Here is a 16930-nt window from a genome sequence, read left to right on the forward strand (position 1 = left end):
GTGAATCATGTGCTTATGATTTGAATAAATGCCCACACCGGGTTGTATTTTTGGACGTTCTGCCTCTGCCTCCTTGCTTGGTCGGGCCGCTCAATTGTCAGCTTCACAAAGACACAGCAGTGATTGTTTCTGATAAAGGTGCGTACATTTTCGGGTTATTTGGAATACACAGTATATATATATATATATATATATATATATAACATGAGTCAATACAAAAATTAAGGAATATCATAATCATGCATACACGGTTTGATAAAGACAGTTGAACTCTGGGAATTGTAGTACAAAAACACCACAACAGTCAAATTAGGGATAAAGTGATCACATATTTCTGTCTGATAGCGATACTCTATGCCAGGGGTGTCAAACTCAAATACACAGTGGGCCAAATAAAAAAATCGGTACAAGTCGAGGGCCGGACTGGTTGAATGTTTATTGCAGAACGTATTGAAATGAACTTATTGCACATATTAAACCTGGAACTAACAAAGCTTAAATTATTGCCTATAAAAACAACATTAAACATTAAATAATCAGTTGCATTCATTTCTTATGGCTCTATCTGCAGCTTTTCCAGAGTCATTTCTTGTGATTACATTTTTCACAGGCCAACAACAGCTTCAAAAAACTATTTCCCTCAAAGAGAAAACCAAACCTGCCCTGCTGTCGTGAGAGAAAAAGTGCAGAAACACTGAACATTGAAACTCAGTGTGCTGCTCTGTGATGCTAGTTCAAGCAGATACTTGGCATCTCATCTCGGGTGCAAGGTCATCAATGTTTGGGGTCAGGCTCTGAGCTGAGGAGACCCTCAGGATGGAGTGAAGGTGTGCGTGCAATATACCGGCGGGCCAGATCTAATAGTAATTAGAAATGATCCATTACTGTATGTTGCATGTTCTGTATTTGATTGTATTTACTTGTTTAAAATGAAATGTTTCTTTAGGGTGACTAACTAAATCTGTCCAGGGACTACGGATGAAAATGTGCCTCTTGGCACATTTACAGAAATGTTGATGAATGTGCACTGTTCCTGTTGAATAAATAAACATGAACATAGATTATAACCAATTATTTCACACCAGAGCCACCAAATGAAATGTCTCTATTTCTCACAAGCTAACTAAACAAACTAAAATGGCATTTTTCGGACAAACAAGTTAGAAAACATTGTGCTTTGTTAAAGTTAAAGACAGCGGTAGGGTTAGGGTAATGTTGTGAATCGAGTGGCCCGTGGTGGTGGGTTATGGTATAGACGACGAACACAGGCCACTCAATTCACAACATTACCCTATACACACATGCACACAGAAGGATTCACACTTGTATTTCATGATCTGCAAAAGGATTCAAACTTGTATTTCCGGATCCACACTTGTGTCTTTCAATGTACACACAAATGTGTTCCGTTTCATGCATGTAAATCAAATACAGAAAAAAGTTTTATACATGTATTTTTGATCCTCTCTGAGCTCATAGTAACGTTACTATATTATCAATACTACTTTAGTTATAGCCTGATATATGATAGCTAACTTTACAATGTTGTGATGTGACCGACATTAGCTAACAGCAGTCTGTATCTAACGGCCGCTCTCCCCCATGTTACGTCACACGCGGGAGGTCACGTGGGGAGGCTTTTTGTATGCGGAAGTAAAAATGTCTTACAAAAACGACGCCAGATGTCACTGTAGTGTATATTTCTGTATACTTTTTGAAAATCTACATCATTTTCCTACACATTTATTCACTGGTGTGTCTAACCTGCAAGTTGATGTTTAACCCAGAGCCATAAGATTTCTCCGTGCGCGTTTTCCCTCCTTTGTCCCACTTCGCTTTCCTTACTAACAAGGGCGGGAACATAGAAGGGGCATATAAGAGGTGCATGCTGTGAAAACGTGTGTAGTGGAAGACCAGAGAGGTATGGCTGCAGGTTTTTGATTATTGTGGTTTATAAACGATGTTTCAAACACATTTATCATTATATTGTTACATATACATGCTCAGTGTTGTGTGTATTTGTCAGTTGCTGTCTGGTTTTCCCGCCATTACTGTTCATATTCAGTGTTTCGGACATATTGTTTACATGGCTTCCGATTCAGAGCATCCGATTCGGCAGTTAAGGGACATTTAATTTACAGCGCTGAGAGAACAATCTTCCGTGTTTGAACCTCTTAAATCGCTGCATAGCCGATTTATTTGGACTGGATTATCCTAGAGTCTAAAGATTCTTTATAACACCGTTTCAGATTTGTGAAACCTTAATTCTATTTCTGAAAAAAAAGAGGCAGATTTCAGTGCTTTTTTTTACATCTAGTCCACATAAAACCAGGTCCTGATCTAAAACCACTATACCTAGACTCATCAAATCTGGACTGGATTATCCCAGAGACTCTAAAGATTCTTTATAACACAGTTTGAGATTTGTGAAACCTTAATTCTATTTGTGAAAAGAATCCAGTCACAGCTTCAGTAATACCTAAATGACTGTTTTAACCGTTATAAGTGGTTTAAATACATTTAGTTAAGTACTACACTTTAGTAATGAATGTGTTATTTACTAGTGTTGCATGCATACTATTATATATGATACTGATTTGGGCAAAACAAGTACTCTTACTTCAGTTATTTAAAGTATTTGAATGTACGATTTCACCTGTAACAAACCATTTTTACACTGTGATATTGCTACTTTTATTTAGGTTAATCTGAATATGCCGTGGTTCCCTCCTGTCCTGAGTCAACACCCAGTCCCTTGTTTCTCTGAGTGACTATTTTATATCCAGCTTCAGGATCATGATCATCCATGTTAGGATCCTTCATTACTTCCAGATAGATCCGGACTATATTACAAAAATACATTTTTCCAAGATCGGGTGTAACATTTTCTATCACCAGTGAATTATCTGATCCGGAACCAAAGCGCCTGTCAATGATGTTCACTTTGCCTTTTTCTATAGTGACAAGAGGCAGCGTTTTACCATTACCATCCATATGCCAACTCCATGTTACATCCCCTTTCTTATGAGGACAGGGCAGTGTTGCCTTCATGCCCGTCTGCACTGTTATTTTTTCAGGATCAGCTGAAAAGCAAAACGTAGAAAGTAGTTAAACATTTGTGGTAAACTTTTCTGTCAATCACATACAGTATGTACCTCGTATAGTTTGTTATCTTCAGCGGGACAACAACAGCCATGACAAGCAGACAATTGGTCAGATAAGATGGTTTGATTGATTGATGATTTGCTCATGGTGGTTTTATTAAAAAATATCAACTACTGATTGAAAGAATAAAAACACAAACCTTAGACAAAAAGTGAAAAAGTTTTCCATGCTTAATTCTCCCAAACTTTTCAGTGACTTCAAGAATAACCAGTTTAAAGACGCCGTATTCTGCTCATTTTCAGGTTCATATCAGTATTGTCTCTACTGTGGGACATGTCTCCATGCTTTAATGTTCAAAAAGCTCTTTATTCTTCTCATACTGCCTGTGCTGCAGCACCTCTTTTCACCCTCTGTCTGAAACCAGAGCCCAGTCTGCTCTGATTGATAAATGAAAACAAGGCAAAAGCCAGAACTCCAAATGTATGAATATTTGAATAGAAACCTGTTAAAAATAGATCTTCTTACCTGTATAGCTGATAGAGAAGCATGCAGCGAGCAGCAGGAAGTAGAGACCAAGCAGCATCTCTGCAGCTGGTGAACTCTGCTGTGTCATATACGACTTAAATATAGTATTTTTAATCTAAGAGGAAGTTATGAGTAATATGGCTGTGGTTGGAAAAGGTCTTGAGTGATTGGCTGTGTTATACCGTGGGGAGTTTCTCTGCACATGGTTGAAATAAATCAGATCTTTAAACGACTATTTTTTTGTCACTGTGAGAACTCCCAGATGCATTCACCAGATATTTGATCAGTTATCCAGAGGGACTTTTTTACATTACTCATTTCTTCTTTGGGTTTTTCTCTGCAAAGAGAGACAGGACACCTGCTGCTGAAATATGTAATACATTGATTTGCACCATTTCTCTTTCACTCAATTTGATCTACTGTTAGCAGAAAAACACCAAGACAAGTGTGAACCTACTTGGCAATAAACCCGATTCTGATATTTTATTCTGTGGATCAGAATCAGAATCAGAAACGGGTTTATTACCAGGTATCAGAGATGGAGTACTGGAGCCGGACTCGGACTCGTGTCGGACTCGAGTGCCGATTTTCGGGACTCGTGACTCAACTCGCGCACTGATTGACGGGACTCGGACTTGGACTCGGGAATTCTCGTGCACGATGACTTGGACTCAGACTCGTGAGGTCCCCCCCCCCCCCACGATGACTCGGACTCGACTTGTACATTGACGCTCCGACTTGGACTCAGTGGCGGAGCCAGGACATTTTCAGTGGGGTGGCCAGGATGGAACCAGTGATCATTTTGGGGTGGCATTGAAATCACTATTATATGAATTTAAACATATATCACCTACAACACACCTCTACATTATTTGGGATTAAGCTAGTAGTGGAATAGATCAAATAATATATCTAACTATTTTTTTCTTATTCCCACAGGCAAAGTAACAACAAAGCTTACATTATACAAATGGTGTTCAGAGCTCATTCTCTCAGTGTATCATCAGGAATACAGAGACACACACACATCATTTACATAAGAGTTTTTAAATTAAATGATTGGTTAAGAATAAACATCTTGAAGTAAATAACAATAAACAATAGCCCTTAACCCTGTAAGGCACCCGGTTGTAATTTTACAACATTACTTTAAGCTATCCAAAAAAGTCAGTAAATGTTTTTGTTTTTTTAAAAGACTACATTTACATAGTCAAAAGGTCCTTTCTAGGTGACGCGGACTTGGACTCGGACTCGAACATGGGTAATGATGACTCGGACTCGACTCGGACACTCCTTGGGTGACTCGGACTTGGACTCGTCTACGACTCTCCCTTGGTGACTCAGACTTGGACTCGGACTCGAACAGTGGTGACTCGAGAGTGACTTGGACTCGTGAATTGGTGACTTGACTACAACACTGCCAGGTTCACACATACGAGGAATTTGACTTGGTGTCGTGGTGCATACATAAAAATAAAAACAACAACAACAATTCAAAAAAGAACACAGATAGCAAACTACATTAAGAACACTATAATGATGTGTATGTTAACTTTTTTTAATTGCATTCTTCTTTAACTCGTGTTATGCCTGTTAGCTGCTGTGACATTGATCAATAAAGTATAACCAATCAAATGTTATGGAAATAACTTGCACATAAACATACAAACGTATTTATATTTGATTTGATATACTTTATTAATCCCCGTGGGGAAATTGTTTCTCTGCATTTGACCCATCCAGTGTTAGGAGCAGTGGGCTGCCATTTTGAACGGCGCCCGGGGAGCAGTGTAGGGAACGATGTCTTGCTCAGGGACACCTCGGTAGCACTTGGTCTTGCCGGGACTTGAACTGGTGACCTTCCAGTTGCCAAGCCAAGTCACCTTTGCCACCACCACCCCCATAATATATAATTATGATAATATTCAATCATAATTATTTTTAATTCATATCTGTTTATATGTAAATTCAGCTAATCAGTGTTTTTCAGTATCTTATTATTTGTATTCTTATCCCTGCGTGAACTCCTATCTGCTCTATCCTCCCCCACTCTTATTGATTGATTAATAAAGGTCTGATCTCATTACGTGAACTGGTATTTAAAACATCAACACGTCACTGCTTCTGGTTTTCTCAAAGTACATTTTCCTGCGAGAGGAAATGCTGTTCTTTATTCCAGACAATAGTAGTACAACACATCGCCTACCGTAGCAACTAAACATAGTTGTTTAAATGAAATATATTATTTACACTCTGCAGTTGTTAATTAGCTCAGATGCTTCTAGGACTTGGTGTTGTTGGGCGGCTGGCCGATCTGCGACAGATCCGTAAACGACACGTTGGCCGAGCCTCGCTTCGCTGGTTTGGCCTGAAAAAGAGAAACAAACAAACAAAATGTAAACAATTAAATCACCTTTCTTGACAAAATATCTCCTCTGCTCATGCATCTGATGGATAAGACTGTCACAGAGGTGATCTCTGGGCTCATAGATCTCGGCCTCCGTTACGGGTTGTTTAGTTTTTTTTGTTGAAAAGTGTTCCCCTTTCCCCATGTCTGTCGTTGATTGTGTGCACCTGGTGCCCTGTGTTGTCTCCTCCCCCCTCACCTGTGACCTGTTGGGTTGATTGGTGTGGGTGTGTATTTAGGCTCTGCTGCCCTGTCTGTTTGGAGGCTGGTAGTGTGGGTGAGATCCTTGTGGCTGCTGACTGTGTTCAGGGAAACAGCAATTGAGGCTGTGAATCATGTGCTTATGATTTGAATAAATGCCCACACCGGGTTGTATTTTTGGACGTTCTGCCTCTGCCTCCTTGCTTGGTCGGGCCGCTCAATTGTCAGCTTCACAAATACACAGCAGTGATTGTTTCTGATAAAGGTGAGTACATTTTCGGGTTATTTGGAATACATGAGTCAATACAAAAATTAAGAAATATCATAATCATGCATACACGGTTTGATAAAGACAGTTGAACTCTGGGAATTGTAGTACAAAAACACCACAACAGTCAAATTAGGGATAAAGTGATCACATATTTCTGTCTGATAGCGATACTCTATGCCAGGGGTGTCAAACTCAAATACACAGTGGGCCAAATAAAAAAATCGGTACAAGTCGAGGGCCGGACTGGTTGAATGTTTATTGCAGAACGTATTGAAATGAACTTATAGCACATATTAAACCTGGAACTAACAAAGCTTAAATTATTGCCTATAAAAACAACATTAAACATTAAATAATCAGTTGCATTCATTTCTTATGGCTCTATCTGCAGCTTTTCCAGAGTCATTTCTTGTGATTACATTTTTCCACAGGCCAACAACAGCTTCAAAAAACTATTTCCCTCAAAGAGAAAACCAAACCTGCCCTGCTGTCGTGAGAGAAAAAGTGCAGAAACACTGAACATTGAAACTCAGTGCTGCTCTGTGATGCTAGCTCAAGCAGATACTTGGCATCTCATCTTGGGTGCAAGGTCATCAATGTTTGGGGTCAGGCTCTGAGCTGAGAAAACCCTCAGGATGGAGTGAAGGTGTGCGTGCAATATACCGGCGGGCCAGATCTAATAGTAATTAGAAATGATCCATTACTGTATGTTGCATGTTCTGTATTTGATTGTATTTACTTGTTTAAAATGAAATGTTTCTTTAGGGTGACTAACTAAATCTGTCCAGGGACTACGGATGAAAATGTGCCTCTTGGCACATTTACAGAAATGTTGATGAATGTGCACTGTTCCTGTTGAATAAATAAACATGAACATAGATTATAACCAATTATTTCACACCAGAGCCACCAAATGAAATGTCTCTATTTCTCACAAGCTAACTAAACAAACTAAAATGGCATTTTTCGGACAAACAAGTTAGAAAACATTGTGCTTTGTTAAAGTTAAAGACAGCGGTAGGGTTAGGGTAATGTTGTGAATCGAGTGGCCCATGGTGGTGGTGGGTTATGGTATAGACGACGAACACAGGCCACTCAATTCACAACATTACCCTATACACACATGCACACAGAAGGATTCACACTTGTATTTCATGATCTGCAAAAGGATTCAAACTTGTATTTCCGGATCCACACTTGTGTCTTTCAATGTACACACAAATGTGTTCCGTTTCATGCATGTAAATCAAATACAGAAAAAAGTTTTATACATGTATTTTTGATCCTCTCTGAGCTCATAGTAACGTTACTATATTATCAATACTACTTTAGTTATAGCCTGATATATGATAGCTAACTTTACAATGTTGTGATGTGACCGACATTAGCTAACAGCAGTCTGTATCTAACGGCCGCTCTCCCCCATGTTACGTCACACGCGGGAGGTCACGTGGGGAGGCTTTTTGTATGCGGAAGTAAAAATGTCTTACAAAAACGACGCCAGATGTCACTGTAGTGTATATTTCTGTATACTTTTTGAAAATCTACATCATTTTCCTACACATTTATTCACTGGTGTGTCTAACCTGCAAGTTGATGTTTAACCCAGAGCCATAAGATTTCTCCGTGCGCGTTTTCCCTCCTTTGTCCCACTTCGCTTTCCTTACTAACAAGGGCGGGAACATAGAAGGGGCATATAAGAGGTGCATGCTGTGAAAACGTGTGTAGTGGAAGACCAGAGAGGTATGGCTGCAGGTTTTTGATTATTGTGGTTTATAAACGATGTTTCAAACACATTTATCATTATATTGTTACATATACATGCTCAGTGTTGTGTGTATTTGTCAGTTGCTGTCTGGTTTTCCCGCCATTACTGTTCATATTCAGTGTTTCGGACATATTGTTTACATGGCTTCCGATTCAGAGCATCCGATTCGGCAGTTAAGGGACATTTAATTTACAGCGCTGAGCGAACAATCTTCCGTGTTTGAACCTCTTAAATCGCTGCATAGCCGATTTATTTGGACTGGATTATCCCAGAGTCTAAAGATTCTTTATAACACCGTTTCAGATTTGTGAAACCTTAATTCTATTTGGGAAAAAAGAGGCAGATTTCAGTGCTTTTTTTTTTTACATCTAGTCCACATAAAACCAGGTCCTGATCTAAAACCACTATACCTACACTCATCAAATCTGGACTGGATTATCCCAGAGATATGGAATCCCATTTCCGCCACTTGAAAAAAATAAAATCCCCATAAAAAGTCATTATTATTATTATCGAAATAATGAGATGAAAAGTCATGAGATAAGAAAGTCGAAATAATGAGATAAAAAGTCATTATGAGATAAGAAAGTCGAAATAATGAGATAAAAAGTCATGAGATAAAAAGTCATGAGATAAAAAGTCATAATTATGAGATAAGAAGTGCGCATGCGCTGCAGTGGCGCTGTCTTCAAAGGTCCCTTCATCACCTTGCTGCTCTCCACCATGCAAACGGCATCTACTAGTCCTAAATAAGGTAACTATTACAGGTGACTTTTGTAAATGTTAGATGTTATAAATATAGCCGATATTGCAGCTACACTACAACAATGCAGTTTATAGCTTTGACATTACCTGTTATGAATATAATATATATGCCTATAGTTTTGTGGTAACGTTCACGGGTTAGAGTTAGAGCAACTCACAGCAGCAGTATGCCTACACTATTGTCATTAGTGGCGTGAACGTTACCACAAAACTATAGGCATATATATTATAGTTCATAACGGGTAATGTCAAAGCTATGAACTGCATTGTTGTAGTTTAGCTGCAATATAGGCTATATGTAACATCTAACATTTACAAAAGTCACCTGTAATAGTTACCTTATTTAGGACTAGATAGATGCTGTTTGCATGGTGGAGAGCAGCAAGGTGATGAAGGGACCTTTAAAGATAGCGCCACTGCAGCGCATGCGCACTTCTTATCTCATAATTATGACTTTCTATCTCATTATTTCGACTTTCTTATCTCATAATTATGACTTTCTATCTCATTATTTCGACTTTCTTATCTCATAATTATGACTTTCTATCTCATTATTTCGACTTTCTTATCTCATAATTATGACTTTCTATCTCATTATTTCGACTTTCTTATCTCATAATTATGACTTTCTATCTCATTATTTCGACTTTCTTATCTCATAATTATGACTTTTCATGGGGATTTTATTTTTTTCAAGTGGCGGAAATGGGCTTCCATACAGAGATTCTAAAGATTCTTTATAACACAGTTTGAGATTTGTGAGACCTTAATTCTATTTGTGAAAATACAAAAAAAGGAAGATTTTGCTGCTTTTTTTACATCTAGTCCACATCAAACCAGGTCCTGATCTAAAACCACTATACCTAGACTCATCAAATCTGGACTGGATTATCCCAGAGACTCTGAAGATTCTTTATAACACCGTTTCAGATTTGTGAAACCTTAATTCTATTTGTGAAAATAATCCAGTCACAGCTTCAGTAATACCTAAATAACTGTTTTAACCGTTATAAGTGGTTTAAATACATTTAGTTAAGTACTACACTTTAGTAATGAATGTGTTATTTACTAGTGTTGCATGCATACTATTATATATGATACTGATTTGGGCAAAACAAGTACTCTTACTTCAGTTATTTAAAGTATATTTGAATGTAGGATTTCACCTGTAACAAACCATTTTTACACTGTGGTATTGCTACTTTTATTTAGGTTAATCTGAATATACCCCCCCCCCCCCCTTATTGTCTTCAAGTAATAGTTTATTTTGTTAAATGTAAAAGAGGGGTGTTTAAAACTCATGTGACAAGACTGCTTAATTATTTCCAAACCAAATTCTAAAAACAGTACAATTTAAAAGCTGCAAAACGGGTTTAAGAAACGTTGTTCTGGAGTGACCTAAACTGTTAATTGATTGTCTCAATAATCTTCAGTACATTAACCGTTTGTAGAGGATAATCAATACTAGCTAGCTTGTGTTATAACGAGGTTTATAGAAACATACATATATTTTCAGTTCTTGAATCACTGTTGTCTAGCTTTCACCATTACCTAAACCAAAATCAATACTTTTTCCAATAACCTCTTCAGGATATGTGTAATAAAACATGCCAACATCTTAAATGTACGGCTATATAATCATAAGCTTGAACGTTTGGTGCACTAAATACACACAATCTTCTGTGATAAAGACGCTCATACACACGATATAAGAAAGAAGCGTAGTGCTTGTTGTCCATGGGACTAATCCAACAATATGTCCTTTCTCTATTGGTCAGGTGACACGTACAGTTTGCCACCATGTCGTCCAATAAGAAGGGCGGCGATGAGTGTTTCCTCCGGGTTCAGAAGGACCCCAGGTTTTGGGAGATGCCCGAGAGAGAACGCAAGATCGACGAGCGCTTCCAGTCCATGTTTCACGACAAGCGCTTCACGGAGAAATACACGGTGGACAAGAGAGGCAGACCCATCAACCAAACCTCAACCGAGGACCTGAAGCGCTTCTACAACGTCTCCAGCTCAGAGGACGATGAGGAGGGTGTGAAGAGCAAGAAGAAGAAAGAAGTGAAGGAGAAGCTGGTGGAGATAGAAGTGAAAGTGGAGAAGGAGGTGAAGGTGGAGAAAGAAGTGAAAGTGGAGAAAGACGTTAAAGCTGAAGGACCGCCGCCTGAAAGAGGGGTCAGAGTCAAAGAAGAGGGTGAGTAGATGTCTCTGAGGCTCACATTCACTGATGCAGGCTGAGGAAACGAGCACAGATTCAACATTACAACTTAATTTGTTGAGTGCGTCAGTTAGCGGAGTTTCTTCCCGTTAACTGAGTATTAATAGGTTGTTACATTTTAACAAGCCCTGAGACACAGTTCCGCTAACGGGGGCTGCAGGGTTTAACTGCTGAAACATGACAATAGCGTCAAAATAAACGACATTTTATCACATTCATGCTATACATGACTAAGCACAAGAAGAGGCTGCGAAGCTAAAGTCAAGAAGAGCAACTTACTCGTTTGATGCGATGACAGAAATGAGGGACAGAACTAACGTTCACAGGAGGTGAAGTATGATGCGTTCAAACGCCTCTTGGAAAATACAGTCTTTCGCCCAAAACTTCCAATAACTGTTTCAAAAATCTGCCTTCATATAAACTCAAGGAACTGTTGCATTTTCATTAATAAATTGCTTTGATTTTATTTTATTAACGTCAGTATTTCTTTTTGATGCGTTGTAAACTGCTCAGGGCTGGTAAAGGTCTATAGATTTGAATAGTAGTCTAAAAAAATAAACAGTTTTAATAGCCGTTTTTTAATTGGCTGTTTGTCTTCGTGGTTGTTAAAAAAAAAGAAGCTTTTTTTTAATACTTGTGTCTGGTTGGCTGATGTGCTCGATTTAAAAATGATGCAGTATTTAAACAGGACTTGCATCTTCTGCCTCTTATTCCGCACGAAGACAAGAGCGACAGAGAAAAAATGGATTCCCATGGTAAATGGCCGGATTTAGATTAATGCTGCTTGTTATTCATTCATTGTGTGCTTGCTTTAGCGCTGCCTGTTAGAATATGATTGAATTTATTAAACTAATGGTTGACAATTATCTTTTCAGATGAACTTGTGCGTTACACTGCAGCAGAGAAGACCTTCGCTGTGAGAAAAGGTAGGCTGCTTTAATATTGTTAAAGTTAGAAGTAACACACTTAGCTATTCTACCTACCTCTGGAACTAGATAAACTAATAGAGAACCGCAGTGACGCGTCCTAAAACCCGGAAGTAAGTTAGCATTTTTACCACGTCCGGTTCCTTCGATAAAAAGCAATTCAGTTTCTCCATAGGTTATGTTTGAATATGGATCTTAAGTTGGCGTGACGCTGAAGCAGCGACCCTGCTGTAGTTCCTTTATAGCATAGCGTTAGCTTCTTGCGACTAGATTTATCATTAGAAAGGTAGGGTAGACATGTGGAGAGTATCCGGCTGAACAAAATGTGATCCGTCTCTTCAATGCGTTTCAACCACAGACCTGATTTCCAGCTATTTTCCAACATTCTATGGAGAAATTTCATTGCGTTTTTGACGAAGGAACCGGAAGGAGTTTACATGCGGGTTTTAGGACTATTAGGACTGCGGTTCTCTATTATAAATATGTTTATTCTTCACTGTCGGCTCACTCATTACTCAGCCAGCTGCATGAGATACTGACGCGCTGTCAGGAGAGAGGAAAACACCGGCTCCGTTTATTATCCAAAGTTACTGTACACTTTTGAATCATGTAGTTAATCTAGCATAATTAGATTGTTTAATATAGAGTCGTTATCAATTTCTTTAAAAAATATAAATACCATAGAAGACGTTAGACCTGCACTTTTTTCTCATTTTGTCGATGTTAACCGGCTACAAAACATTTCTTCGGGAAGCTCTGGTTTTGTGTGTACACTATTTAGTAACGGCTGTTCTGTGTTTGTAGGGCTCCCAGTGTACCTGCTCACATCCTCCATGTGCCGGGGTGTTGAAGAGCAGATACCACACCTGACTGCTGCATATGTCCACCCAGGCATATTCCTCCAGCAGAGCCTGGAGCAGCACGCCTGGAAATTTGATCGGGTGACCGGGGAGGCGCTGGTGGTCGTGCACATCGGAACCGATGATGTGGCCTCCGGACTGTCCCCAGCAGCCATCGTGGGACAAATGGAGGCCCTCATTGACCGGATCCAGCACGGCCATCCAGAGCCTCTCTATGTGGCCGTCTGCTCTATCCTCCCCCGGCCGGTGGACAACCAAAGGACGATGGGTACGGTGCGGGACACCAACCGCAGGTTCCACGAATTGTGTCGGAGGAAGAGGGACACAATTCACCTCGCTACCGAGAAACTGTTTCTCAAGCACAGACAGATTATTCTAAATTATTTTACTGGGGATGGAGTCCACCTAAATGTGGAGGGGGAAAAGGTCCTCTTTAATTATTTAAAGAAATTTCTTTGGCATTTTTGTAAACATTCATAGAATGTTTACAAAAATGCCAAAGACATGTCTTTCTCACAGACAGACAGAGAGGGACAGAGACAGACAGACAGACAGACATACACTGCGTTACCGTTAATTATTTGATTTTCAGAAATGTTAATAAAAATGTGTTCCTATACTTGTATTATATTGTGCTTTCTAATGTATTAACTGGGTCCATTTGGAAGATTTTTAGACATTAATTTGTTACACACACACTGTACAACACACACCTATGCATGGTCCTTTTTGAAATAAATACATAATAATAATCATTATAAATAATAATAAGATAGAGATAGGAAATTACTGACAGGGAACCCTCTGAATCAGACTAGGAGTGGCTGACTGCATCCACTCAGTGTCCGATTCAGAAACGTGACTCTTTCACCTTTTACGTCACAAACAAAGATGGTGGATGAGATTAGATCTATAAAACACATGGAACGATAATCAATGCAGGAGAGACTATCTGCATCTTTTAAAACTTTACGCACAAACGTTTCACCTAAATAATGAAATGCCTCCAATGCAAATGTTAATAGGGTTGTTGATTGCCGTTTCTGTAGTTTAAGAGGAAAAACAAAAAAAAACACTATTGGACAGTAGATGACGGTTTGCGCATTGAAGTTGTTTTGAACGAAGAAGAACAGGGAGAGGCGAAGTCCCTCCCCTTCCGGTGGGACTCAGACCTTATTTCGGAAAAAGTTTGTATTGATGGCAGAGATTATCAACTGTTCAGCGCAGACTACAAGCCGGAATGAAAGAGTCAAAAATAATTGTCAAATCAGCTGAAGAGTACCTCGATGTGAAAGGGATGCACTGGGAACATGTGAAAGATATCCTAAATGATGACGTCCAACAACCTCAGACATGGACTGGATCATCCTGATGGTGGTAATTGCACTGCAGTGGAATGCTAGAAGTTTAATTGCAAATGGACAAGAGTTCAAAAATATATTGACAACCTGGGAGAGAAACCTAATGTTCTTTGTATTCAGGAAACATGGCTGAAACCACAACTGGATTTTATTGTGAAGGGATATACTGCAGTTAGACGAGATAGGGACTCTGGCAGAGGGGGAGGGGTTGCAACATTCATACAGCGTGGTATAAATTACAAAGTTATGCATGTAAGTACAGATCATGAAGCAATAGTTATAAGGGTATGGAATGATAGAGGATTTATACATATAGTACATTATTATAATCCATGTGGGAAATTAGATCAACGTATATTAAAGGATGCTGGGGGTTCACTGCAAGACAAAGTAATATGGTGTGGGGATTTTAATTCTCATAACTCGCTATGGGGAAGCAGTAGCAAATGGTGCAGTAGTTGAGGAATTTATAGATGACCACGGGCTAGTGTGCATTAACACTGGAGAAGGAACACGATATAATTGCACGAAGAATATAGCAACAGTACTCGATCTGACATTTGTATCTGGAGCAATAGCAGGTATAAGTACATGGAATATGGTAGCGATCATTATCCGGTAATGACTAAAGTTGGGACCAACATAAGGTTTGAAAAGGAAAAGAAAATTCCTAGATGGAAATTGTGAAAGGCTAATTGGGATGCCTTGTAAGTACGAATAGATGTAAAACACTTCAAGAGGAAAATTATGATATAAATAAATGCAATGATGAGCTGGTTAAGGTTATCATTCATTCAGCTAAAGAAACAATTCCGGGAATTGCAGGAGTTAGGCGTACCCTGGTGGAATGGTGAATGTAGCAAATCCATTAAAGACAGAAATAAAGCATTCAGGCAACTAAAAAAACTCCATTCTCAGGAATCTTTAAATCAGTATAAAAGGGCTCAGGCTATAGCCTGGAGAACAATAAAAACGCACTTTTTGGAGGCAATATTGCAATAGTATTGGAAGAGAAGTACAGCTTGCAGATGTTTGGGGCCTGATTAGGAGAATGGGGGGAATTCGAAGGAATTATGAGTTGCCAGTTTTGAGCAGAGGGGACATAATGGCTGTCACAAACTTAGGAAAGGCAGAACTTCTAGCTCAAACATTTAAGAAAGATTATCATCACTTCATGTCAAGACGAATTAACTTTTTTTTTTCTCAACTTTGTGTAGAAAAATGCGGGGATTGTGCGGCCTTTTTATAAATATGCGGCCTTTTCAAAATCTGCGCCATTTTGGCCATCACAATACAGGTGGAAATGGGAGAAATGCCTTTAAGGATAAGAAGAGTGAAGCTAATGTTGGCATACTGGGTAAACCTTCAGGGGCATTGTGATAGTCATCCTGTGAAAAGTATTTTTGAAAGACTGCTGGGAGCACAATGAGTCACATTTAACAAGTTTTGGATGGATTGGCGATGTTAAAGCAGCAAGTATAGGTTTGAATAAAATACAGTATGCCCACAGTTCCAATCTCGTCCATTCCACCCTGGTTATTCCCAATGCCAAGGGTAGACCTCAATATACAAAAAGAGTTGAAGGAAAAGAAAGAACTACCAGTATGGCGCATAGTCCAGAATTATTTTGCAAGATATCACTCAGACTCAACAACCATATTTACAGATGGCTCCAAAGATCCAGAGACAGGGCGTGCAGGGGCAGCAGTTTATATCCCAGTGAGTAATACACATATAAAGAAAAGGGTAACAGACCATGTGTCAGTATACACCACAGAGTTGTTGGCATTGGTGTTGTCATTGAAATGGATAGAGGAGAAAGAAATACATAATAGTGTAATTGAACATAACGTTGTAAAAATACAAACAACATGACTTTACTATCATAGCAAGGTAGACAACGAGCTACAGAGTCGTTTTTATCAGAACAGTTCGATACGCGCCGTCATCCGAGCTAAACATCAATAATTGGTCACAATCTGCAGCTGGAGGAAGGAGAGGAGTGCTTAGGGACCGTTTACAAACTGCAACGGGGTTTTGCGAGATCTCGCAAAGGTTTTGCGATATCTCGCAAAACATTTGATTTTTCTTCAAAGAATTTTTTTTTTCTTCTCCATGTCCCCTATAGGGGGCTCCGTACTACAGCACCCGCCGCCCCTGATACACGCATATTACGATCACTCACTTAGACTGGCCTTCAATGTGTTAAAAGTTTAAACAAGAGACACAGACCAGTGTCCATTATGGGGTTAATTAGGGTTAGGCTTGGCGCTAGGGGTAAAGATAGTTTTGAGGGAACATAGGGCTGACTGGAGGTACGCTCCCGTGTACGACAGTGCAACATGTTTGCCTATTCTTTGACTCCTGTTGTCTGTTATTCTGTGTTAAAGTAGTAATAGTCGGTCCTTTAGCACAGTTACATATCTGCCCGGTCCAAATATTTAAGTGAACAGCTTGACCTGTATGTGTTTTTGTGTACTTGTCTATGCGGATGATGTGTCCCTTCAAAATGTGGCAGGC

General features: G+C 39.3%; 1 protein-coding gene across 1 annotated transcript; it reads left to right on the forward strand.

The window, feature by feature from the left end:
- Nucleotides 1–8194: 8194 nt before the first annotated feature.
- LOC117450586 (uncharacterized) lies at nucleotides 8195–13668 on the forward strand. The gene is made up of 4 exons (XM_034088426.2): nucleotides 8195–8252; nucleotides 10821–11239; nucleotides 12139–12189; nucleotides 12994–13668. Exons 2-4 carry the CDS (start codon nucleotides 10843–10845, stop codon nucleotides 13527–13529), a joined length of 984 nt encoding a protein of 327 aa, XP_033944317.1. The 5' UTR covers nucleotides 8195–8252; nucleotides 10821–10842; the 3' UTR covers nucleotides 13530–13668.
- The last annotated feature ends 3262 nt before the right edge of the window (nucleotides 13669–16930 follow it).

The sequence above is a fragment of the Pseudochaenichthys georgianus genome, chromosome 1 (genome assembly GCF_902827115.2).
Source record: "Pseudochaenichthys georgianus chromosome 1, fPseGeo1.2, whole genome shotgun sequence".
Lineage (NCBI taxonomy): Eukaryota > Metazoa > Chordata > Actinopteri > Perciformes > Channichthyidae > Pseudochaenichthys > Pseudochaenichthys georgianus.

Excerpts from the sequence above, each read along its gene's own strand:
- LOC117450586 (XM_034088426.2), top strand. The coding sequence starts at position 10,843 with ATGTCGTCCAATAAGAAGGGCGGCGATGAGTGTTTCCTCCGGGTTCAG. Across the intron at positions 11,240-12,138 it reads GGTCAGAGTCAAAGAAGAGG|ATGAACTTGTGCGTTACACT; the intron begins GTGAGTAGATGT and ends TTATCTTTTCAG. Across the intron at positions 12,190-12,993 it reads GACCTTCGCTGTGAGAAAAG|GGCTCCCAGTGTACCTGCTC; the intron begins GTAGGCTGCTTT and ends CTGTGTTTGTAG.